Source organism: Trachypithecus francoisi, unplaced genomic scaffold (genome assembly GCF_009764315.1).
Source record: "Trachypithecus francoisi isolate TF-2019V2 unplaced genomic scaffold, Tfra_2.0 Lachesis_group12, whole genome shotgun sequence".
NCBI lineage: Eukaryota > Metazoa > Chordata > Mammalia > Primates > Cercopithecidae > Trachypithecus > Trachypithecus francoisi.
The window spans coordinates 9973776-9998274 of NW_022681457.1; the positions used below are offsets into that span (position 1 = coordinate 9973776).

At 58.1% G+C, this 24499-nt stretch overlaps 4 protein-coding genes across 7 annotated transcripts in view; 2 read left to right on the top strand and 2 right to left on the bottom strand.

The window, feature by feature from the left end:
- The window catches only part of LILRB3 (leukocyte immunoglobulin like receptor B3), a 250857-nt gene that overhangs the window by 172891 nt on the left and 53467 nt on the right, over window positions 1-24499 (top strand). The window lies entirely within an intron of this gene.
- On the top strand, window positions 738-13796 carry LENG8 (leukocyte receptor cluster member 8). Of its 4 annotated transcripts, none has more exons than XM_033229098.1 (16): window positions 738-849; window positions 3017-3109; window positions 4116-4290; window positions 4677-4778; window positions 5562-5672; window positions 6418-6670; window positions 7001-7142; window positions 7401-7604; window positions 7995-8273; window positions 8364-8504; window positions 8675-8960; window positions 9803-9904; window positions 9990-10058; window positions 10159-10288; window positions 10370-10577; window positions 12543-13791. In XM_033229098.1, exons 2-16 carry the CDS (start codon window positions 3072-3074, stop codon window positions 12703-12705), a joined length of 2403 nt encoding a protein of 800 aa, XP_033084989.1. In that variant the 5' UTR covers window positions 738-849; window positions 3017-3071; the 3' UTR covers window positions 12706-13791. The 4 variants fall into 4 exon arrangements, with proteins under 4 accessions (XP_033084989.1, XP_033084988.1, XP_033084987.1 ...); XM_033229097.1 differs by having other exon boundaries at window positions 739-845; window positions 12543-13796; XM_033229096.1 differs by lacking the exon at window positions 5562-5672 and having other exon boundaries at window positions 779-849; window positions 10370-13796.
- LENG9 (leukocyte receptor cluster member 9) lies at window positions 13401-15600 on the bottom strand. The gene is given in 4 exon segments (XM_033229110.1): window positions 13401-14213; window positions 14216-14407; window positions 14410-14622; window positions 14625-15600. Coding segments are annotated over 4 exon segments (1716 nt in total). The 5' UTR covers window positions 15586-15600; the 3' UTR covers window positions 13401-13863.
- CDC42EP5 (CDC42 effector protein 5) lies at window positions 16636-23983 on the bottom strand. Its single transcript, XM_033229213.1, has 3 exons — window positions 23741-23983; window positions 22907-23051; window positions 16636-17157 (listed from the first exon to the last, which is right to left on the bottom strand). The coding sequence occupies exon 3, from the start codon at window positions 17155-17157 to the stop codon at window positions 16711-16713; it is 447 nt and encodes a 148-aa protein (XP_033085104.1). The 5' UTR covers window positions 22907-23051; window positions 23741-23983; the 3' UTR covers window positions 16636-16710.

Below are 24499 nucleotides of genomic sequence, written 5' to 3' on the forward strand. Positions count from 1 at the left end.
CCCTCCCCTGCGCCCTTCCAGATTCATTGACTAGGGAAGTCCGCTCTTCCGGGGGGAGCTGTTCCTCATCCCCTTTCTTTATCATTCTCTCCCCAGGGCTTCCACATCACGGTGCGGTGGACAATCCCGTAACTCTTGTCACGCCCGTGTACATGGAGGAACAGTAATGGCTCCCACTGACTCAGTTAAAACAAGGTTGCGGCCGGGCGCGGTGGCTCACGCCCGTAATCCCAGCACGTGGGAGGCCGAGGAGGACGGATCATGAGATTAGGAGTTGGAGACCAGCCTGGCCAACAGGGTGAAACCCCATCTTTACTAAAAATACAAAAATTAGCCGGGTATAGGGGCGCGCGCCTGTAATCCCAGCTACTCCGGAGGCTGAGGCAGGAGAATGGCTTGAACCTGGGAGGCGGAGGTTGCAGTGAGGCGAGATCGCGCCACTGCACTCCATCCTGGGCGATGACACAGCACGAGCAATACTCCGTCTCCGAGAACGAGAACAACAACCACAACAACAAAACGGGGCTGCGTGGGACGCAAAAACAGCTAATGCGGCCTCACTTGTCCCCTCGGGGCCACCGTCCCCACCCAGACTTCCGGTCTGCCTTAAAATGCTCATGCGTTAGTGAGTGGGAGGGAGGGCGGGCTCAAGCGTAGCTCGTGGCGGTCATTGGCTGTGCCGGGCCGAACGAGGCGGGGCGAGGTCGCCGCGTGACGTCAGGACGCCGCGGTCAGGACGTCGAAGCCAAAGAAGACCAGAGCCAGCCGGGTGGCCGATCGGTGTCGTGGCCGTGTTGCTAATCGCCTGGGTGGTTGTTGGCGTGTCCCTGCAGCGAAGGGTCCTGGTTGGTAAGGGGAGCGGCGGGCGAGCAGGCGGGCGGGGATAGCATCTCCTTTCGGTCTTGCGTCCCGCGAGCCCCGAGGCCTTCTCGGCTGTCGCAGCAGCAGACGCCGCGCGCGAGCGTCGACAGGGTGTGGCGGGGCAGGGGGCAGCCACTGCGCCTGCGCACCGGGCCTGGGGGCGCGCGTTCGGCCACTGGCGCGCGTGCGCCTTAATCTTCCATTCCCCGTCCCTCTCCCTCGGAGTTATTGGGGCCCCGGGGCGCGCCCCTCACTCTCCATTGGCCGGGTGTTGCCCCGGGCGACCGGCGACTCCAGCCAGTCTGTCTGGGGCGTGGTGCGCAGGCGCGGCCTGGGCAGTGGCTCGGTGGCCAGACTTGGGGATCCGGGCGGCCTCCTCCACCCGGCGTCCTCCTTTGCTTTCGCCCAGCCTGCGGGACGCCCAGGTGCTCCCGGGACCCCAGGCCTCACGTCTGGTGCCTGTCCCCGTTCTTGAGACCCGCCCGGGAGTCTTCTTCCCACCCCCCAACTCCTGACCTTGTTTCTGATCTCCCTTCTGCCGGGGGGCTCCTTTTCCTGTGTCCCCACTACGATCCCTCGTCTCTACTCACGCCAGTGTCCTGTTTAAGTTAAGCCTTTGCGTTTCTAGGGCTTTTCCCCAGCTCCAGACTCCTGTTCCTGTCCCGTCAACTTGTGAGAATTCCGGTTCTCCTGCAGGATTCATTATCCTACTTATCAGTTACTCCCTCTCGGGAGTTTAGGCTTCGCAATCCTCGCCCCGGAGACACTCCACTTTTCTTCCAGTTCTCTCTACCCCACTCTTAATTCCTTGAACATGTTTTGGGTCTTCTTTGGCATTCCCAAAGCTTTATGTCCAGACACCCAACCAAGGTGATCCCGTTTCTCTCCCAGCCCTACCCCTGCTTCCGGGAACTCCCCGTGGAAGCAGGCAGGGGTAGTCCCACTGAGGACTCCCACGTCGGTCTCTTTACTGGCCTTCAGAGACCTTTTTGAAATCAGTCTCTCAGCGCTAAGAACCCGTTTCTTCACGTTGGGGTTCACGTCGGCATTGTCTTTTTTAGAGTTCTCGGAAACCTTTCCACTCTCTCAGTCTTAAGGCTTCCCTCAGACTCTTCTCATTATAGCATCCATTCTCTTGGTTCAGGTTCCTTTCACAACCCGTATTCCCTAGAATTTTTTTTTTTTGGAGACAGAGTTTCGCTCTTGCTGCCCAGGCTGAAGAGCAATGGTGCGCAGTCTCAACTCACTGCCCTCCGCCTCCCGTGTTCAAGCGATTCTCCTGCCTCAGCCTCCCTAGTAGCTGGGATTACAAGCATGCGCCACCATGCCCAGCTAATTTTGTATTTTTAGTAGAGACGGGGTTACTCCATGTTGGTTAGGCTGATCTCGAACTCCCGACCTCAGGTGACCCTCCTGCCTCGGCCTCCCAAAGTGCTGGGATTATAGGCGTGAGCCACCACACCTGGCCCCTAGAATTTTTTTTAGAACTTCTCCCCTTGGTGGAGGCACTCCCACCTTCTCGACCTTTCGTCACACCCGCTCTTTGCTCACATGGATTTTAGACCCTTCTCCTTCCTTTTGGGAAGTCTGTTCAGGCTTCCCTGTTTCCAAATCCTTTGTTTTCCACCTGGAGCACTACAAAGCGGCCAGGGGCTTCTCCTCATCCTCCAGCCTTTTTAGGCCACACCCAGAACTCCTCAGATCCTTGACCCCAGTGGCTTCTCTGTCAGCCTCCCCTTTTCTACTTGGCTTCTCGTGAGTCCATCTACTTTTCTTTTTTTTTTTTTTTTGAGACGGAGTCTCGCTCTGCCGCCCAGGCTGGAGTGCAGTGGCCGGATCTCAGCTCACTGCAAGCTCCGCCTCCCGGGTTTACGCCATTCTCCTGCCTCAGCCTCCCGAGTAGCTGGGACTACAGGCGCCTGCCACCTCGCCCGGCTAATTTTTTGTATTTTTTAGTAGAGACGGGGTTTCACCGTGTTAGCCAGGATGGTCTCGATCTCCTGACCTCGTGATCCGCCCGTCTCGGCCTCCCAAAGTGCTGGGATTACAGGCTTGAGCCACCGCGCCCGGCCGAGTCCATCTACTTTTCTTCCCCACTTTGTGACATGTTTTTAGCTCCCCCTTAAGTCTCCCTAACTCGTTCTTTTTCTCACAGACAGTGAAAAAGCAGTCTGGCTCCCGAGGTCCACCCCTTCTACCCCAAGGTCCAGATGGCGGCCAACGTGGGTGATCAACGTGGCACAGATTGGTTAGTGAGGCGAGAGGGATGGAGGCGGGCCGGGAGGGAGAGAGGAAGCGAGACCCAGTGCTGTCCTCTGGGGTGGGACCTCAGGTGGCCTCAGGGGAAGTGATGCCACAATCCCTGTGGGTGGGGGTGGTGGTGAGGCAGACACAGAGGGAAGCATTTGGTTGTGTGGAGAGGGGCAAGCCTTACCTCTTTGAGCTTTCGTGTTTCACAGTACAGTGCTTGCTTTGCAGAATTGTGATGATTCATTCAAGCAAGTATCATTAGGAGGCAGGTTCCCAACACTCAATACACAGTCATTTATTTGTTTTTCTGCAAAGTCCTTATTTTTTCTCAAAATAGCATGATAACCTGCTGACTGGGGTGATGTCAGACGGAATTCATGGATTCATGATGGACATAGCCCTAGGAGGTGCCAGGGCCTGTGTTCAGTTCTGTGGGTTCTGCTCATTGTTGTGTTTGTTTTTTTTTTTTTTTGAGACGGAGTCTCGCTCTGCCGCCCAGGCTGGAGTGCTGTGGCCGGATCTCAGCTCACTGCAAGCTCCGCCTCCTAGGTTTAAGCCATTCTCCTGCCTCAGCCTCCCGAGTTGCTGGGACTACAGGCGCCCGTCACCGCGCCCGGCTAGTTTTTTGTATTTTTTAGTAGAGACGGGGTTTCACCGTGTTAGCCAGGATGGTCTCGATCTCCTGACCTCGTGATCCGCCCGTCTCGGCCTCCCAAAGTGCTGGGATTACAGGCTTGAGCCACCGCGCCCGGCCTTGTGTTTGGTTTTAACAACTCCTGTGTGCCAGGCTCTGGGATAAGTACCTTAAGTGGGTGATCTCATTTGTCCCTCCCAGAAGACTCTGAAGCAGAAACCCTTTGTCAGCATAGTACAGATTAGAAAACTTAGGCTTAGATAGGTAGTAACAGTTAGATTTGGGATCCAGGGGCTGGAATTTGCCTCCCAACTTGCCCACCTGTGTACAGTGGGGAGAACAGGTATGACTTGAAGTCCTCTCTCTACAGGTCTTCTCAGTACAGCATGGTGGCTGGGGCAGGCCGAGAGAATGGGATGGAGACGCCAATGCACGAGAACCCGGAGTGGGAGAAGGCCCGCCAGGCCCTGGCCAGCATCAGCAAGTCAGGAGCCGCCGGCAGCTCTGCCAAGTCCAGCAGCAATGGGCCTGTGGCCAGTGCACAAGTGAGAAGGACACGGGGCTGGGGTACCCTGAGTCAGTGGTCGTGGGAGAGACACAGTCTGGCGCCCTCTTGTATCATTCGGACGGGGTGCTCTGAGGGGAAACATAAAAAGATGTTCCAGGGTATCTAAGTCTGAACAGGGAAAAGTTCCGTTTCCTTGAGGAATCTAGGGTGTGGTGTGGTTCTGAAGAGGGAGGCCATGCCCATGCCCCTGGTCTCTAAGGTGTGTGAGTCTCATGGTGGAGACGGTGGCTCACTTTGCAGATACATGAACCCAGTTTCATCCCTTGGCAATTACCCACCAGTCAACCACAGGCTTGCCATTTGGGGGCCGTGTGCCTGTGGATTTGGGCTGCTGACGGCACATGTGCCTCTCTGGTTCCCCAGTACGTGTCCCAGGCGGAAGCCTCGGCTTTGCAACAGCAGCAGTACTACCAGTGGTACCAGCAGTACAACTATGCCTACCCCTACGGCTACTACTACCCCATGGTGAGTGCCCAGCCGGTGGGGCGGGGCCAGGGGCGGAGTCTGCTGGGATGGGGCGGGGCCGGGGGGCGGAGTCGGCTGGGATGGGCCCGCTGGTGGATGGACTGGAGTTAGCAGTGATAACTGCTAGAAACCCTCTACTTGCCCATGAGGTGCATTCCAAGGTCCCCACCATGAGCCACAAGGTCCTACATACCTGGTTCTGGTCCCTTCTCTCCCCATGCTCATTCTGCCATGGCCATCGAAGCAGAGACCTCCGTGATGCCTGCCCCCACCAGGCCCACTCTTGCTTTGCCCTGGCTGCAGTGGTCCCTGTGTTGCCGCCTCTTGGAGGTCTCTGCTCAGATGCCGCCTTCAGAGAGCCTCTACCTGACACACTGATGGAAAGTAGCATTCCTGCCTTGCAACCTGTCTCTCTCTCTTTGCCTTTTTATTGTTCATGATCCTTATTGCTGGATATATTACATATTGATGTGTACGGCTGGGCATGTAATTCAAGCACAAGCTTCATTAGAGCGTGGGTTTTCCTTCTTACTGTTCGTTGTGGTGCTTAGAAAAGTTGGCACTCAGTATTGTTGATTATATTCTGAGAACCAGCTAAGTGAGAGGTGGGATTGACAGGTTTTTCTTTTTTTAGTATATGAGAGGGTGTGGTGCATTAATATAGTGGAGAGAGAAAGGGGTGAGGCATGGGTAGAGGGCCATGGCTGGTGTAGTTCCTGAGCGGGCTGGGGAAGTGGAAAGGGCAGGCCTCCCACTAAAGCCTCCCTCCCTGCACCTTTGCAGAGCATGTACCAGAGCTACGGCTCCCCTTCCCAGTATGGGATGGCCAGCTCCTATGGCTCAGCCACACCCCAGCAGCCATCCGCACCCCAGCACCAAGGGACTCTGAACCAGGTAACACCCTAGCCCAGCTCCCATGCTGTGCTCAAGCAGAGGAAATGTAGATTTTTGAATGAGCTGTCAATGAGGAATGGCCTGTGCTCCTTAAACTGCTTTCTTCCTTCCAAGCAACTCCTGATCTGAAAATGAGGAGGACAAAGCATAGTGTTTGAACCTAGGGTGGGTTTAAGGCTGAGCCAAGGCTAGACCTGAGATGTTGAAAGACATCTTTTGCCCCAGTGTGGTCGCCCACACGCGTGCGCACACGGGTTGGGTTTTGCATTTAAGGTGCAGCTTGGAGGAATGGCCGGGCTAGTGCCTAGGAGGCAGGTAGACGTGGGTTTGAATCCCAGCGTGCCCACCCCTGGTGTAATTACGTACGCATCTCAGCCCGCTCTCGGAAGCAGGAAGGATGGTAGCCTCGTCCTTGTGCTCCATGAGTGTGTGTGCTCGGATGGCAGCGCTGGAGTGGGTGTGTTGTCGGTGGCTGTTACTCCAGCATTGAGACGCTGCCAGCTGCTGCTTCGTAGCTCAGGGCCCTGGGAAGTTGCTTAGTCTCTGAGCTGGAGCCTTGTCAGCTGTGAAAAGGTTGTTAACAAATGTTAACCTCAGAGAGCTACTGAGGACTCGAATGAGCACATGTGGGAAGGTCACGGGAGGGTCGAGTGCTGTGACCACTGTGTCCTCATGGTGAGGGCTGAGTGCCACTCGCCAGCTCCCGAATCTGCCTCCCGTGCTTAGCGCCTGCTTCCTTCTGCAGCCCCCAGTCCCTGGCATGGATGAGAGCATGTCCTACCAGGCTCCCCCTCAGCAGCTGCCGTCGGCTCAGCCCCCTCAGCCCTCAAATCCCCCGCATGGGGCTCACACGCTGAACAGTGGCCCTCAGCCTGGGACAGCTCCAGCCACACAGCACAGCCAGGTGGGGCCCGCCACAGGCCAGGCCTATGGGCCACACAGCTACGCGGAACCTGCCAAGCCCAAGAAGGGCCAACAACTGTGGAACCGCATGAAACGTAAGTCGGCAAAACCCTGTGGAGGCTCGAGGGATTGGGGCCTTTACAGAGCTCCTCGGTGTGCGGCATAGGGTGTGTGCTGCTCCTTATTTCTGGGTGTTGTGATCGCCGGGCTTGGGGTGGGGCTGCTTTGGAGCAGGCACGTGTGTGCTGGAGCCCTCCTCTAGAACCTGGCCGCGCCTCCCTGCATGTCCACACCCTGCTGTCCCCTGGGTGGAGCCCTCCTCTAGAACCTGAGCGCTCCCCCCTGCATGTCCACACCCTGCTGTCCCCTGGGGACTGCTGCATGTGCTGGGGAAGGCCTGACCCTGGCTTTTGCTGCCCTCGCAGCGGCCCCTGGGACTGGAGGTCTCAAGTTCAACATCCAGAAGCGACCGTTTGCTGTCACCACCCAGAGCTTTGGCTCCAGCACAGAGGGCCAGCACGGCGGCTTCGGCCCCCAGCCCAACCCTGAGAAAGCTCAGAACCACAGGTGACGTCTGCCCGCTTGCCCCGTCACAGCCCCACACACTGCACTCGGCGTCTGTGGTCCAGTGCCCCCCCAGAGCCTCAGTGCGCACCTCTGAAAAGGGGAGAAGGACCCTCCCTTGGGGGTTGCTGTGGGCACTGAAGGAGACAGAAGGAAAACATGGGGCCTGTGTCCCTCTGTGTCCGCTCAGAGTGGTGCTGGGGATGGTCTTCTGAGTCTGGGAATTCTCTGCAACTGAGTCCCTCCTCTGTCCTCCCGCAGTGGGTCCTCTGCCCGGGGGAACCTGTCTGGGAAGCCCGACGACTGGCCCCAGGACATGAAAGAGTATGTGGAGCGCTGCTTCACCGCCTGTGAGTCGGAGGAGGACAAGGACCGCACGGAAAAGCTGCTCAAGGAGGTGCTGCAGGCGCGGCTGCAGGATGGCTCGGCCTATACCATTGACTGGAGCCGGGAGCCCCTGCCAGGGTTAGTGTGGGTGGGGGACGTAGGTGAGAGGGTGGTGCTGTGCGAGGCACGGGCCGGGTATGGAGGTAGGAGAGTTCGGGGTCCCGGGTACCAGGAGCTCCAAAGAGAAATGAACTGGAAAGTTGGATCCCGGGGGAATGAAGTCCTGGTTGGAAGGCCAGTGGGGTGGGGTGGGGACCATGGATGCTGGAGAGGTGTGCATTGCTTAGTGGTTAAGCGCACCCTCTGGACACAGAAAACCTGGGTTTGCGTCTCATTTCTGCACTGTAATAGCTGAGCCGCCTGGGGTAAGTGCCTCTCAGAGGTGGGTTGGTAGATGGCGGGAGGTGGTATTGGCCGTCCTGCCGGTGTCTGGGGGGATGGTGATGCCCTGCCCTGCTGTATCCTCAGGCTGACCCGGGAGCCTGTGGCCGAGAGCCCTAAGAAGAAGCGGTGGGAGGCCCCTAGCAGCCTTCACCCTCCTAGAGGGGCGGGCTCAGCGACTAGGGGCGGGGGTGCCCCGTCCCAGCGAGGGACGCCGGGGGCTGGGGGTGCTGGTCGAGCCCGGGGCAACAGCTTCACCAAGTTTGGCAACCGCAACGTCTTCATGAAGGACAACAGCTCTTCGTCCAGCACAGACTCCCGCTCCCGCTCCTCCTCCAGGTCCCCAACCCGCCACTTCCGCAGAAGGTACTGAGGCTCCAGGCCTTGGTCGGGGTGGGGGGGGTGTGGGGGAGGGGGGAGGTATTTCAGGCCTGATCTTCCTGCTTCTTCCTGCAGTGACTCCCACTCAGACTCCGACAGTTCCTACTCAGGAAACGAGTGTCACCCTGTGGGCCGCAGGAACCCGCCCCCTAAGGGCCGGGGTGGTCGAGGGGCCCATATGGATCGGGGCCGAGGCAGGGCACAGCGTGGGAAGAGGTGAGACTGGGTGGGGGCTTGAGACACAGGTCAGGGTGGAGGAGGGTACTGGGGGCCTGTGGGAGAAGGAGGAAGAGGGCTAGACAGGTGGATAGCCAGCTGCCAAAGAGGCGAGGCTGTAGGGTGGCTGGAGACACCCGTCCCGCTCACTGCCCCTCACCCCTTCCTAGGCATGATCTGGCTTCCACCAAGCGCAGTCGAAAGAAGATGGCGGCGCTGGAGTGCGAGGACCCCGAGCGCGAGCTGAAGAAGCAGAAGCGGGCAGCTCGCTTCCAGCACGGACACTCCCGCCGTCTGCGCCTTGAGCCCCTGGTGCTGCAGATGAGCAGCCTGGAGAGCAGCGGGGCCGACCCTGACTGGCAGGAGCTGCAGATCGTGGGCACCTGCCCTGACATCACCAAGCACTACCTGCGCCTCACCTGTGCCCCCGACCCGTCCACCGTGCGCCCTGTGGCAGTAAGTGCCCGGCTGGGCTGGGCAGTTCTGCTCTGTGAGGCCCTGCTGGCTCAGGACTTGGAGAGCCAACCCGGGGGGTGGCAGAGGCCACACAGGGGCTCTGGTATGGCGGGGGAAGCCCGGCCAGGAAGCCTCGGCCGGTCTGCGTCCTGAGAGGAGCGCGAAGGCACACTGCTGCCCTGGATCCTGCATGGCGGGTGTGCAGTTTGGCCGGTGAATCGCTTGACCTCTGGGCCGTGGTCCCTGGCTTAGGTGACGTGGAGCATAAAGCCTTCTCCCAGGCCCGTGGGCTGTGGGGCACCGGGGTCTGTGCTTCCAGGGTTTGGCGTCCTCACTGTTCTGCTGCAGAACATGTGAACAGCCGTGTGTTTACAGGGAAATGGGTGTGGGGTGGCCACTCTTAACCCATGTCTTGTGTGTTTTTTCTTTTTTTTTTTTTAATTGGCGGGGGAGAGAGTCTTGCTCTGTTGCCCAAGCTGGAGTACAATAGCGTGGTCTTGGCTCACTGCAACCTCCGTTCCCTGGCTTCAAGCGATTCTCCTGCCTCAGCCTCCCGAGTGGCTGGGATTATAGGCGTGCGCCACCACACCCGGCTAATTTTTGTGTTTTTAGTAGAGACGGGGTTTCACCATGTTGGCCAGGCTGGTCTCAAACTCCTGACCTCAGATGATCCGCCTGCCTTGGCCTCCCAGAGTGCTGGGATTACAGGCGTGAGCCACTGCGTCCGGCCTTTGTTGTTTTTTTTTTCCCTTAATGTTGCAACTCTCCCACCAAATCAGTGGAAACCCTTGCCCACCGGACCTGAACTGTGCTCCGAGTGCTAATTCTGTTTCCCTTTCCAGGTTTTGAAAAAATCGCTGTGCATGGTCAAGTCCCACTGGAAAGAGAAGCAGGACTACGCGTTTGCCTGCGAGCAGATGAAGTCGATCCGGCAGGATCTGACGGTGAGGCTCGCGCTAGGAGGGGCCTGGCCTCAGCCAGTCCTGCCTCCCGCTCCTTGTGACTCTTGTTCTCGCCCCATGGCCCCAGGTCCAGGGCATCCGCACCGAGTTCACGGTGGAGGTTTACGAGACCCACGCCCGGATCGCCTTGGAGAAGGTGAGCTGGCCTCTGCAGGCCTCCCCAGCCCCTTTCCTGCTGCTCTTCTGCCCTCGGCACCCTCACTCTGCTCTCCTCCCTCTGTGCCTCTGCCTTCCAGGGTGACCATGAAGAGTTTAACCAGTGCCAGACACAGCTCAAGTCGCTGTACGCCGAGAGCTTGCCTGGCAACGTGGGCGAGTTTACTGCCTACCGAATCCTCTACTACATCTTCACCAAGAACTCGGGAGGTGAGGCCCAGTCCCCGGGACGGAGGCTGTGGTGCCCACGGTGGAGCCCTGCTGACTTGACCCTCTTTGTCTTGGCGCTAGACATCACCACGGAGCTGGCATACCTCACACGAGAACTGAAGGCAGATCCTTGCGTGGCCCACGCCTTGGCATTAAGGACAGCCTGGGCCCTGGGCAACTACCACCGCTTTTTCCGGCTCTACTGCCATGCACCCTGCATGTCTGGCTACCTCGTGGACAAGTTTGCAGATCGGGAACGCAAGGTCGCCCTCAAAGCCATGATCAAAACGTATGTGGTGCCAAGCTCCCTTCTGCTCTTGCTCTTCCCATCCTTCAGCCTCACACCGCCTCAGACCAGCTCCTGGCCGCAGGCCTCCCCCAGCCCCCGACCCTTCTCCTGGTCCTTGCTCCCCCATCTTTCTCCATTCAGCCCTCCCCTTTCCGGTTCCTCTTGCTTTCCTTCTTGGCCACCTCTGTGTTCCCGGTCACTCCTCCCCGCCTCCCCGCTGTTCCCAGCTCACCGCCTCTGGGGCCTCTTTTCCACCCCGTCTGTGCGTTTCTTCCTCCTGTTCTCTCCTGCCTGGATCCCCTAGTTCACTCCTTGCTCTGGGCTTCCTCAGAACCCTGAGGTCTCTGCTTTCTCAGCTTGTCGCTGTGCTCCCACCATAGAGACCATCCAGGCAGTCTCTGTTCTAACAGGACAAGGCCCTGTCCCACGCAGCTCCTTGGAGAGCACCAGAAACACTTAGGGAGACACCTGCGATGAGGCCACACTGGGCGTGGTGCCAAAGGCCCCCAGTCAGGCCGTGCCCCTGCAGTGTCCTTTGCTCACTAGACATTGCTCTTGGCTCGCTGTGGGTAGGGGACAGTTGCTTGACTCATGTTTAGACGCACGGTTCTGTCTGGTGATTGAGGTGCCCAGGCGACGCTGGGCAATGTCAAGAGAGGTTTTCGGTTGTCACAGCACGGGGATGCTCTTGGCATCTAGTGAGTGGAGGCCAGGGGTGCTGAGGCCAGGTATGCTGCCCCACCACTGCCACTGGGGCCCAGAGGTCAGTCTTGCCAAGGTGGAGAAATTCTGGTCGAAGAGGTTGACCAGTAGCCTGGAGAGGCCTTGAGTGCCTGGCCACGTGGCCCTCTGTTTGAGGTCATAGTCACAGCATAGTTTGGAGCTAGGGAGGGATCGTCAGCCTGGAGATTGGGAGACTCATTCTGGAATCTCGTGTGGGTTAAGCCAACTTCAGGGAGAGGCTGAGCCAGGGTAGGAGTCACAGGAGCAGACGAGCATGTGGGATGCCGTGCCCAGAGCTCCATGCCAGCTTGGGAAGTTAGAGGCAGGAGGCTGCCCAGTCTGCTGCCATGATGGGCCCCACGAATGGCGGCTCTCAAGCTTCCAGCTGCACAGGGGCCTGTGGTTGGACGAGCGTCCTGGTGAATGGATGCCTGATTGGCCTTGGTTGGGAACACAGCTGTGAGGCTCCTTGTGGGTGGGGCCCTAGTCTGTCAGTGACCTCATTGTGTCAGCACCTTTCCCCCAAGGAGGCTGACCCTGCCCTGCCAGCTGAGACTGGGAGATGGCGTGGACTCTGATCCCATGGCCTCCATGAAGCTCTCGCTTTGGAGCAGAAGCGGGTTCTAGGACTTAGTGCCCCTCACTTGGTGCCTTGGTTCCTGTGTGTGTGGAAAGGGTAGGGCTGCACCCCCTGTGGAAGAGGGTTCAGGGAGCTCTGAGGACCTGGGTTGTGCTAGATGCTTAGTAGTGTTGCTTTGCAGCAGCCAGAAGTGACTGCTTTCAGTATGTAGTGGTGAGTGCTGGCTGGCACCCCTGTGCCTGGCTTCCCAAAGACACTGTAATGCAGGGCAGGGGAAGCAGCGAGGGCCGGGTCCCCACGGTGGCCCTGCCAGCCCTGCCAGCCCTATCCCCTGCCGAGTGTTGCTCCCTCCATCTGGCCCCTGCCCCTCAGCCAGCGGAGGAGCCCGCTGGGCCCTTCCCTGCCTGTCCCCTCTCCTCCCTGGCCCCTGCACAGGTAAGTGAGGGCGAGGGGGGGCACAGCTGGGGGCTGGGGCCACTAACCCCACCCCGGGCCCCCCCAAGCCCCTGAGGTGGGGAGGCTGGGAGGCGGGTGGGGAAGCCAGCAGGTACTGTGCTGAGGAAATCCTGTGGGTACCCGAGTGGGGGGGCCTCCCCGCTCGTGGGGCCCTCCCCTGCCCTCCCGCCCGCCCGCCTCATCACCTTCTCCTCTTGTCTCCATAGCTTCCGCCCTGCGCTGCCAGTCTCCTACCTGCAGGCCGAGCTGGCCTTCGAGGGCGAGGCCGCCTGCCGGGCCTTCCTAGAGCCCCTGGGCCTGGCCTACACGGGCCCGGACAACTCCAGCATCGACTGCCGCCTCAGCCTGGCGCAGCTGTCAGCCTTCTGAGCACCCAGCGAGGAGGGGGCGGGGGCAGGGGCTGCAGCCCCCGGCGCTGCCTTTGCGGATTCCGTTTTTGAGCCGTGGACTTGGGTTGTAAATTTATTTGTGGGGAGTGGGCTCCAGGAAGAGCCACCATCCCTGCCCCCGTTTTCCCACCGGGGAGTCTGTACAGAGATTTTTCTACGTTTTTATTTTTTGCCTCAGAGGGATGGGATTGGGGAGGAGGGGATGGGCAGCGGAGGGTTGGGGGCATGGTCTGCAGGCTCATCTGTGTCCACCTTTCACTCCACTAATGCTGTCTCAGTGTTTTCTCTCTCTCTCTTTCGAGCTTGCACTCCGGTACCCGACCCGGCGCCCTGGCCCATCCCATGCCGGGGGGCCAGTGGAAAGAAGACAGGCCGTCCAGCCCGTGCCCGCCTGCGGCGGGGGCATCCAGCAAGCCCGCCCACCGCCCGCTGCCTCACCTGCTTCGCCACAGACTCTTGTTCCCAGCCCCTTGGGGCCTCCGTGTTTGGGGTGAGGGGAGCTGCTTAGAGACTGTGCCCGTCCTTGGCCCCCCACCCTGAAGTGCCAGCCCCACCAGCACCAGATCCTCCGCCACCACACCGCACTGAGGACACGCCGGCCGGGCCGCCTCGTCTCAAGTTGTATAAAGTTGTCTCCGTGTCCCCTCCTCCCTCTGCCCCCAATGTTTCTTCTGATTTTTTTTTCCCCTTTCCTTCCCTCCTCCCTGCATTCCTCCCTTGGTTCAGCACAGGTAAAATGGTTCCCCTCCCTCCCTGCCTTCATGGATCACCAGCTCACGTCATGTTGCCTTCTCTTTTCTTTGTGTGTGTGTTTAAGTTATTTTTCTTCTTCCTCTCCCTTTTCTTTTTGGCCCTCCCTCCCTCCCTCTTCTGCCATGTAACTGGAGGATGTGCTATGAGTTTGCAAACAGCTGGACTGTCAGGCTGCTTTTTTTCCAGATGTTCCTCCTCTGCCTTCCCTTCCCCTCCTCTCCCCTCCCTTTCCTTCCTTCCTTCCTTTCCTTGGAGCACTGAGCACCATTTGGAAGCTTGAGAGAAACCAAAATTAAAGAGAGAGAGAGAGAGAGCGCACGCTCCCGCTTTGTCCTTCCTGTGTGGGCTGTTTGCATCCATTGTCACCTCCAGAGGTTTGGGGGTGTCATTCCAGCGGGATCTCAGCCAGGGGCTGGAAAGGCCCCCGTGTGCTCCCCATACAGCACAGCCAGAGTGTCTGCAGGGTTTGGCACCCCACTTCCTGGCTGAGGGTGAATTCCAGCTTTGGGAGGTGGACTTGGGAACCATAGGGCACCTTAGCCATGGTGAGGTGTTGATGCAGCTGCCCTGGAGACTGTAGCACTCGCAGCCCTTCGGCTTCCAGCCTCTGGCTCAGCATTTGTGCCTTGCCTTCCAGTGTGGGAGAGGGTGGGGCACAGAGCACATGAGGGTCCAGGAGGACCAGCTCCCTAAAGCTCAGCTGAGGGGGTGTGTTTAGCCCCAGGGCCAAGAGGGTCGTCTCAGAGACCTGATGGTAGCCGTCGCCTCCCCAGCGCCTGCCGGTAGCAGCAGGGCCAGCGGCAGGTGTAGGTTCTGGGTGGGCACCAGGAAGTCAACGCAGCGTGGGGCCACGTGGACCAGGTATTCCTGGGCCTTGGTCACTTCTGCTTGTAACCCAGCCTGGGTCACCATGAGGGCCGCAAAATGGGGTGCGGTTGGCGAGAGGCTGCAACACTAGGGCGGGCCCCTTTGTCCTCTGGCCAGGCCCCAGGACCCCACTAGGCTTCTGTCTCCTCAGCGGAGCCCCCCGGGGCTGCCAGGGCCTGTGCTTCCTGGCTTCGCAGCAATGTGATCCTGGCGGCTGCTGTTGGCTTCAGTGCCTCCTCAGTCACCCCTGCGAGGCGTCCTCTTGGGGCCAGTGTTCAAAATCAGCAGCTGCGCCCAGCGCCTGCTCCTGGGCCGCCTCCAGCTCTCCGGTGTCCTCCACACCTGGCTCTTGGTGCCCTGTGCGGAGCGGCCCTGTGCTCCTTCGCTCGGGGGCAGCCTGGGCCTCCTGACCTGCCACCGCCGGTGTCCACTCGGCGTCCTTCGCCCCGTGGGCGCCCTCGCTGTCCAGCGCGTCCAGGATGGTGGACCCGCGTCCCGCCGTAGAGCCAGAGCCGAAGAGGAGGTCGGTGCGCGAGGCGCGGTCCCACACGAGGCGGCCGCGGAAGCGGAAGAAGCGCACTCGGTGCTGGGGCACGGCCAGCGGCTCGTCCCAGCAGAAGGCGCGGAAGGGCTCCTCTCGCACGCCCAGAAAGCGGTCGACGTAGCCCACCGAGAAGTCGGCGGGGTCGAGGCGCGGGCCCCAGCGGATGCGCTGGATGACATCTGCGGCTGTGCGCAGCGGCGGCTTCTTGGCCCCGGCCTCGGGCTGCGCCTCGCAGTCAGGCGGCGCCGGCGTCCCAGGGTGGGGCTGGCGGCAGCGGGCGCCGAAGCGGAAGCGGCCTTCCAGGAAGAAGCGGCAGGCCGGCGGGGGCGCGGGTTCCGTGGCGGGGGCTTCCTGCGGCAACTCCGGCTGTCCCCTGGCCGCTGCCATGGGTGCGGGGAACTGGCACGCCCCCGCGCAGACCAGGTCACCCCGTACGGAGGGCGGCTCTGCTTGGAGGCACCGAGCTTCACCCGACAGTGACGTCAGCGGCCCGCGCTCCGGCCCAGCTCGGGGGACCACGCCCCGGGCCCTCGCGAGGACTCTGGCCCCGTCCCTCCCTCGTGGAGAGCCTGACACCGCTGCTCTGGGACTTCCCGGCTGCGCCCTCCCCCAGCGCCAGGAAAGCAAGCTCCGTAAAGGCTGCGGTCTCCCGGAGCTCTTGGGAGCCTGGCCCCGCCCCTTTCCCCGGTGATACATGTGAACTGCCTCTTTCTGGGTGATTTACATGTAATGCCCCGCCCCTTTCCTGGTGATTACGTGTGCCTCGCCCCTTTTTTGGTGATTTACATGTAGTGCCCCGCCCCTTTCCGGGTGATTTGCGTGTGCCCCGCCCACTTCAGGTGAATTACATGTGTGCCTCTCCCTTTCCCAAGTGATTTACATGTGTTCTCCGCTCCTTTCAGGGTAATTTACATGTAATGCCCCACCCCTTTCCGGGTGATTTACGTGTGCCCCGCTCCTTTTAGGTTATTTACATGTGTGCCTCTCCCCTTCCCAAGTGATTTGTATGTGTGCCCCGTCCCTTTTTAGGTGATTTACATGCGTGCCCTGCCCCTTTCCCGGTGATACTTTTGTGCTGCCCCTTTCCGGGTGATTTACGTGTGTGCCTCTCCCCAAGTAATTTACATGTGGTGCCCCGCCCCTGAGGGGACGTCTTTAAAGAACCTGGACCCGCCCTCAGTTCAAGCGATTTACATTTGCGGCCTCGTCCCTCAGGGAAACTTAAGAGAACCTGGCCCCTCAGTCCAAATCATTTGCACGTTTCGCCCCATCCTTCTGGGACCTTAAAGAACCAAGATGCCAGCGGACTCTTCCCCCACGGAGACCAGGCCCCGACTGCTCTAAAAGGGTTCTCAGACACTTCCCTCTGCAGCCTCTCCCAGAGTAAAGGGCGGCCCCGCCCGGTCGGAGTCCACCTGAGGCGTGGAGGGCCAGAAGGACTCCCGGGGCTACAGCAATCGGCAGCCCCGCCTCGGCGGGCTCCGCGGTGGCTGAGTCTTGCCCGGCCCCAGGACCAAGTCTGGCCAGCGGTGGCGCTCAGTGTTTGATGAACGGGACTGCGGGAGCGGCCGCCTCTGCAAGCGGCACCGCCTGGCCTCGCCCCCGGGCTCTCTTAAAGGAGCCGCACCCCACCCCCCAGGGCAATCATGCGACCCGGACCAGATCTCCCGGTGACACCTCCAGCTCTCAGAGGCGCCAGGACCCTATCATTCATCCCTTCCCACGTGCAAAGTGAAAAGTCAGAGCCCGGGCACACACCTTGGACGTTTATGTATACAGAAGTGGGGTGCCGGGCGGGAAGGGCGCGGGGAATGGGGGAACCTAGAGGCCGATGACGTCGTCCAGCTCGAGGTCCGCGCTGGGGCGGCAGCGGGCCTTGGGGGGCTGCGTCCCGGGGCGGGGTTCCGCGTCGGGCTTGGCGGCAGCTGCCTCCGGGCGCGCCGCGTCCATGACGCCCAGCACCGCGTCCAGCATGGAGGGCCCCAGATCCAGGTGGAAGGACAGAAGCGGGTCGGCAGGCGAGGGCGCTGCGGGTTGCGGGACGGCGGGCGGCGGTGGGGAGCGGGGAGCCCCCACGGGGGGCGCCCGGGGCTCTGGGGGCGGCCCGCCGCCGTGGCGGCTCAGGAACGAGGTGTCCCCGAAGGCGTCGCCGCCGCGCCCCACGTGCAGCGTGTGCCGGAAGTCGCCGAGCGGCGCGGAGATGGACAGGGCGCCGCGATCCGGCCGCTTCTTGGGCTGCGCGGGGCCCAGCTGCTTCAGCACGGGCATCTGCGAGGGGCACGGGAGGGTCAGCGAGGCCCCAGCCCGGGGCTCGCCGCCGCGAGACTGCTCAAAGGACGATGGGGGACGGCTCCCGTATTTTTGTTGTTGTTTTGAGACGGAGTCTCGCTCTGGCCCCCAGGCTGGAGTGCAGTGGCGCCATCCCGGCTCACTGCAACCCCCCCGCCTCCCGGGTTCAGGCGATTCTTCCTCCTCAGCCTCCCGAGTAGCTGAGATTGCAGGCACCCGCCACCACACCCAGCCAATGTTTGTATTTTTGTAGAGACGGGTTTCACAATATTGGCCAGGCTGGTCTTGAACTCCTGACCTCAGGTGAGCAGCCCACCTCGGCCTCCCAAAGTGCTGGGATTACAGGCGTGAGTCACCGCGCCCGGCCTCCCGAGTCACAGATGGGGTAAGATGAGACTCGAGGAGGTCCCATGGACACAGCTGCTGAACTCACATTCGGATCGAGGCTTTCCTAACCTGACTCCAGAATGCCCATGACCACTACGGTATGCCGATCCTCCTAAGAGCGAATGCTTGAGCCTTCCTAGAGGCCAAATAACAAATATTTCACAAACCCTTCAGAGTGCTTCTCAGACTTGACTGATAGAAAACTCCAGCTTGTTGGGCCAGGTGCGGTGGCTCACGCCTGTAATCCCAGCTTGGGAGGCCGAGGCAGGCGGATCCCTTGAGGCCAGGAGCTCGAGACCAGCCTGAGCAACATGGCGAAACCCCATCTCTATAAAAAATGCAAAAATTAGCGAGGCACGGTGGCGCACGCGTGTAATCCCAGCTAAAGTAGGAGAATCGCTTGAACCCTGGAGGCGGAGGTTGCAGGGAGCCGAGACTGTGTCACTGCACTGGCCACTGCACTCCAGCCTGGGCAATAGGAGTGAAACCCTGTCTCAATGAAAAGAAAAAGAAAACTCCAGCTTGTCAAAGATGGAAATTCCCAGGCTCCTTTTCTGAAGACAGGGCTAACTTTGTCCATTAAGCAAAGCAGATCCTGCCTAGAGCCCACCAGGCACACGAGGAAGAGGCCCAGGCGGACTTTGCCTAGGGTGCATTTTATGATTTGAATTACAGTCCTTGGTATCTGTGGGTTCCGCATCAACAGATTCAATTAACTGCTGATCAAAAATACTGGGGAAAAATACAGTTATAAAAAAAGAGTACAAGTTTCAAACAATATAACACTTATTTGCAAAGCATTTACATTGTATTATGCATTATAATCATTATAAGAGATGATTTAAAGTGTAGGAAAGGATGTACATAGATTATATGCAAATACTAGGGCATTTATATAAGAGACTTAAACTTATCTTCAGAGTTTGGTATCCATGGGGGTCCCAGAACCAGTCCCATCACTGCTGCCAAGGGGCAACTGTACCTGATCTTGAAAGACTACAACCTAACATTATGATGTCTTATGTTTTCTAAAATAATAATAATACAAATTCCCTAGCCAGGCACGGTGGCTCACACCTGTAATCTGAGCACTTTGGGAGGCTGAAGCAGGTGGATCACCTGAGGTCAGGACTTTGAGACCAGCCTGACCAACATGGTGAAACCCCGTCTCTACTAAAAAAAACATACAAAATTAACTGGTTGTGGTGGTGCATGCCTGTAATCCCAGCTACTTGACAGGCTGAGGCAGGAGAATCACTTGAACTTGGGAGGCGGAGGTTGCAGTGAGCCGAGATTGTGCCACTGCACTCCAGCCTGGGTGACAGAGTATGACTGTCTCAAAAAAAAAAAAAAAAAATCCTCTATGTTAAAAGATGGGAAGAATTGCATATATTTGAAGCCGCACCAAATTCATTTTTTTGGAGACAGAGTCTTGTTCTGTTGCCCAGGCTGGGGTTCAAGCGATTCTCCTGCCTCAGCCTCCCAAGTAGCTGGAATTACAGGCGTGTGCTGCCATGCCCGGCAAATTTTTGTATTTTTAGTAGAGACGGGGTTTCACTATGTTGGCCAGGCTGGTCTCAAACTCATGACTTCAGGTGATCTGCCTGCCTTGGCCTCCCAAAGTGTTGGGATTACAGGCATGAGCCACCACGCGTGGCCTAAATTCAATGAGAAATAGAAATGCAGCCACAGCCTCTGCCCATATCCTGGTCATTGCGTGTTTTGTGTGGAACTTCTGGGAGGCACTCTGATGACCTTGTACTTTTGTTTTAACAGTCATTGTTATCGCAACAAGAAAAACCTATTTCAGTTGAAGCCCTACCCTTTGCCCGCTGTATGAATTGGAATAAATTACTTTATTTCCCTGTCTATTTTTCTATCTGTAAGATAAATAAAATAACACTACCTTCCTTTCAGGATACATAGAAAAGTCTGATCAGAGAAAACTATATTTGTAATAGTGCTAACCTATTGGTAGTGCTAGCGTTGGGGGGAAAATAGTTCCCTAACAATAACTGTGGAACAAAAATTAGGTTGGATAGAACACTGATGTTGTTTTCATAGCAACAGGCACCCTGGGAAGTATTGGTGATAATGTGGATGAAAATGAAAGCCAAAGGGATTTAAAATAATTGTAGATGGCTAGATTTGGAAGACTGGCCTCTGCCACACCCACACCCACACGCACACTTTACATTGATTTCCATGGGGAAACCAGTTTTGATTGACTACCTCTGCAGCATTTATCAAATTCCTCTGACCTCAACCTAGATGAATAAATATATTTTTATCGTTACCTAGCACACAATCTCCACTCCCTCCTTACCCATAATGGAAACAAACATTTTGAGAAACAAGATTCGTCTTGTTTTGAGACAGGGTCTCACTCTGTCACCCAGCTGGAGTGCGTGGTGAGATCTCGGCTTAGTGCAACCTCTGCCTCCTGAACTCAAGCGATCCTCCCACCTCAGCCTCCTGAGTAGCTGGGACTACAGTTTCATGCCACCGTGTAGTGTTATTTTTGTATTTTTTTTTTGTAGAGGTGGGGTTTCGCCATGTTGCCCCGACTGGTCTCAAACTCCTGAGCTCAAGCAATCTGCCTGCCTTGGCCTCCCAAAGTGCTAAGATTACAGGTGTGTGCCACCAAGCCTGGCCAATACTTGTCTTAGAACGCGGTAGATACTCTGATTTATTTATTTATTCCTTCTTTCCTCTCTCTCTTTCTCTCTCCTTTCTTTCTTCCCTTCTTTCTTTTCCTCTTTCTGTTTTTTTCTTTCTTCTGTCTTTCTCTTTATTTATTTCTTTTTCTTTCCTTCTCTCTCTCTCTCTCTCTCTCTTTCTTTCTTCTCTCTCTCTCTTTCTTTCTTAGTCTTGCTCTGTCGCACAGGCCGGAGTGCAATGGCATGATCTCGGCTCACTGCAACCTCCGCCTCTCAGATTCAAGTGACTCTGCTGCCTCAGCCTCCCGAGTAGCTGAGGTTACAGGTGCACACCACTGCACCTGGCTAATTTTTGTATTTTTAGTAGAGATGGGGTTTCCCCATGTTGGCCAGGCTGGTTTCAAACTCCTGACCTCATGATCCGCCCGCCTTGGCCTCCCAAAGTGCTGGGATTGTAAGCGTGAGCCACCGCGCCCGGCCCCTACTCTGGTATTTTCTATTGTAATCTATTTTGTTTTTAAATGTTGAACTCAGCTCATTAATGTATCTCTGGATCCATAGTTAAAAAATCCTCTCCAGCTGCGAACACAGCCTGTGATCTCAGCACTTCCTCTGCAGTGAGTCAGAGGTGAAAAAGTGGAATTCCGAAAGCCCAATACACAGGTTTGAATCTGGCTGTGCTGATTGCTGTGTGGCTTTGAGCAACTTACTTGACCTTTCTGACCTCATTTCCTTATCTTGAAAATGGCGTGATATGAAGATAATACTTCCCAGTCCTTTTGCAAGAATTGGTGGGATGATAGACCCATGTAAGTCCTGGCATAGCGCCCAGCACACAGCGAACGTTCATTTAGCACGTGCTCAATGGAGTCGCACTTTGGATCATTCTCCCAGTGTTCCAGAGAAGGAAATGGGTGATCAGAGGGAGGACGTGACGGCCCAAGATCACAAAGCCAGATCTGGGGAACTCCAGTGTCCAGAGCTGGCTCCCTCCACTCTCTGCTACCTCTTGACTCCTGGACAGCTCTCAGCTCCTGCCTCTGCTCAAACCTAGCTCCCAGCATGCATCTCGCATCCCCCTTCCATTGCCCTATCAGTGGTCACCATTTTCCAGCCCCTGGCAACACACATAAAGTCTTGGTTTCTGACATTAAACACACCTGGGCTCAAATTTTGCCATTTCCTTCTTGCAAAGGAAATGGGATCCCAAACTGGCTTCCTCAACCTAAAGCTCAGTTTACTCCTCGAAAAACAGGGGTTGGAACTCCTGTTTGTGGCTGGGTGCCGCGGCTCACACCTGTAATCCCAGCTCTTTGGGAGGCCGAGACAGGAGGATTGCTTGAGCCCAGAAGTTTGAGACCAGCATGGGCAACAAAGTGAGATGACCTCTCTACAAAAATAAAAATAAAACATTAGCCAGGTGCTGTGTCATGCACCTGCAGTTCTAGCTACTTGGGGGGCTGAAAAGGGAAGATCCCTTGAGCCCAGGAGTCTGCAGCTGCAGTGAGCTATGATCCTCCCACCACACTTCAGCCTGGGCAACAGAATAAGACCCTGTCTCAAGAAGAAAAGAAACCAAAAGAAGAGAGAGGGAGAGAGGGAAGGAAAGGAAGGAAAGGAAAGGAGGGAGGGGAGGGAGGGAAAAAAGGAAGGAAGGAAAGAAAGAAAGAAAGAAAGAAGAAAGAAAAGAAAAAAGACTAAATTCAGGGGGCTGAAATTTTATTTCCCAAGTGCTTATCCTGCCTGAGTGCCTCCCCATGAATGAACTAATTTATTTAATCTTCAGGACAACCCCATTGTACAGATGTGTGATGGCTGAGACACAGAGAGGTCAGGTAACTTGCCCTGGGTCACACAGTAGCAAACGCTGGGCGCCAGATTCGGAATCCAGATGAACTGTAGCGCACAGGAGAGGAGGGACAGGCCACCCCATGGGAAAAAAAAAAAATAATAATGTTCTGATTTGATATGAAGGCCAGGGATTTCCTCTGACACCCTTGATTGTCTTTTTTCCTTTCCAGTCCAGACCAGAACAACGAGTTGGAAGTCGTTTTCGAATGCCCCCTCTGCGCCCTAGCTCTGAGACCCTGGGGAAGTCACCTCACTTCTGCCAGCCTGGGTGTCCTCTTAGATAGAAGCCTCCGACCTCCCTCTGGTTGAGTCGTGTTTAAAGCAATGAGGTCATGCTTGGAAAAAGTCCCTCACGCTGCCAGGGCTCGGGACAGAGGGGCTGTTGTTTGCGACCAACGTGGAACAGGCAGAAAGCAGGGCGCGACCGTGCAGCCCCTGGAGACCCGGGCCTCGCGTTCTCCCCCGGCCTCCACCCACCCCTCTCTTTCCTGCTGGGGCAGGGCTACGGCTCCAGCTGCAGGGTGGTGGGCACAGCTGGTTCACCTCTGTCCTCTCTCAGTCCCGGGCCCGCCAGGACGGAAAAAACAACCCGCTCTAGATCCGGCCCGACTGGTTCTCAGACCCGTGGGAGCTGCGGGGAGGCGGGTGGGGCGGGGGTGGGGTCTGGGGACCCCAGATGGGGAGACCCCCGGCCCGGTAAGGGCTTCATTGCGCGCTTCCTGCAGCCACGTGGCTGCGGCCGGGAATTCAGCCGCCGCCGTCTCCTGGGCTTTCTACTCCTCTTCCCTCCCGACCAGGACCCAGGACCCCTGTCCCCCACCGCGCCTTACCTCGCGGTCCTCCCAGAGCGGGGCAGGCGCGCGCTCACCACTGCGGCTCTAGCCTGGACCCCCGGTTCCCTGGCTCCGAGTCCGCCGCCACCTCCCTAATCCTCGGCCCGCGCCTTCTTCCTTCTTCCTCCGGGCGGGATCTCACCTGGTACAGAAAGTGTCATGAGGAACCCGGAGGGGTTTTCAGGAGCCAGGCATCCGGGTCCGCAGAGCCACCTCCTTCTTCGCCCTGAGGTCCCAGGCGTCCTAGCTCTTAGCTTTCTTAATCCCACCCCAGACCCGAGTGTCACCCCCTTCTTCCTCAGACCCAAAAGCCAAGGGCCCCAGGTCCTCCTCCCTCAGACCCAGGAGTCCAGACCCCCAGCCCCTCCTCCCTCAGACCCAGGAGTCCAGACCCCCAGCCCCTCCTCCCTCAGACCCAGGAGTCCAGACCCCAGCCCCTCCTCCCTCAGACCCAGGAGTCCAGACCCCCAGCCCCTCCTCCCTCAGACCCAGGAGTCCAGACCCCAGCCCCTCCTCCCTCAGACCCAGGAGTCCAGACCCCAGCCCCTCCTCCCTCTGACTCAGGAGTCCAGACCCCCAGCCCCTCCTCCCTCAGACCCAGGAGTCCAGACCCCCAGCCCTTCCTCCCTCAGACTCAGGAGTCCAGACCCCAGCCCCTCCTCCCTCAGACCCAGGAGTCCAGGCCCCCAGCCCCTCCTCCCTCTGACTCAGAAGTCCAGACCCCAGCCCCTCCTCCCTCTGACTCAGGAGTCCAGGCCCCCAGCCCCTCCTCCCTCACGCCTAGGAGTCCAGACCCCAGCCCTGGCAAGCCCTGGCATAAGGCCCCTTTACCTGCACCGGGAGCTGAAGTGTCAGCCCCTCTCGAGGGCCATGGTAGGAGCCCAGGCAGAAGAGGAATCACCACCCAGTCCCCAGGCAGAGAGGGTTTTGGCACAGGCCCCTCCCAGCCTTTCTCATCCCCCAAAAGTTTGCCTGTAGGATTTAAAGGACTAGAAAGCAGTGGTGGAAAAGCTGAGGCCCCTCTGGGCGGAGTGTGGGGGCGGGAGGAGGCCAGGACTGAGTGTGCAGGGGGAACGGGCAGAGGGGGTGGGGCTGGACAGGGCGCGCCCCCAGCCTGGCCCCTCCCCTGCCCAGCTTGGAATTTCCTGAAACTGGGGAAGTCTGGCTGTTTAGAAGAGTAATTTCTTCCAGATTGCAGCTGTATGGAGAGAGAGAGAGAGAGAGAGTCAGAGAGTGAGAGCAGCAGGAGGATGAAGAGCATGGAGGGTGTCTGAGGGGCAACTCTGGCCTTGCGGCCGCATCCCCTTGATGAACTGCTCTGCCTGAAGCCACTCATAGAAAGGTCATAGAAAGGTCATATCTCATTCTAAGCACCCGTGTCTACTGATGACAAGAGAGTGAGGTTTGGGTGTCAGGACAATTCCTTCAGGGCAGTGTGGGCAGGGAGAGAGCAGAGGGGGAGAGCAGAGTCCCAAGGCAGGATGCAGCTCAGTGGGAAGAAGGTGGAAGCCCAGGTGGGAGTCTAGGTCAGTGGGAGGGAAGTGGAGGTCCAGGTGGGAGGCTGGGTCAGTGGAAGGGAGGTGGAGGCCC

Excerpts from the sequence above, each read along its gene's own strand:
- CDC42EP5 (XM_033229213.1), bottom strand. The coding sequence starts at position 17,157 with ATGCCCGTGCTGAAGCAGCTGGGCCCCGCGCAGCCCAAGAAGCGGCCG.
- LENG8 (XM_033229096.1), top strand. The coding sequence starts at position 3,072 with ATGGCGGCCAACGTGGGTGATCAACGTGGCACAGATTG. Across the intron at positions 10,059-10,158 it reads CCCGGATCGCCTTGGAGAAG|GGTGACCATGAAGAGTTTAA; the intron begins GTGAGCTGGCCT and ends TCTGCCTTCCAG. Across the intron at positions 10,289-10,369 it reads CTTCACCAAGAACTCGGGAG|ACATCACCACGGAGCTGGCA; the intron begins GTGAGGCCCAGT and ends TCTTGGCGCTAG.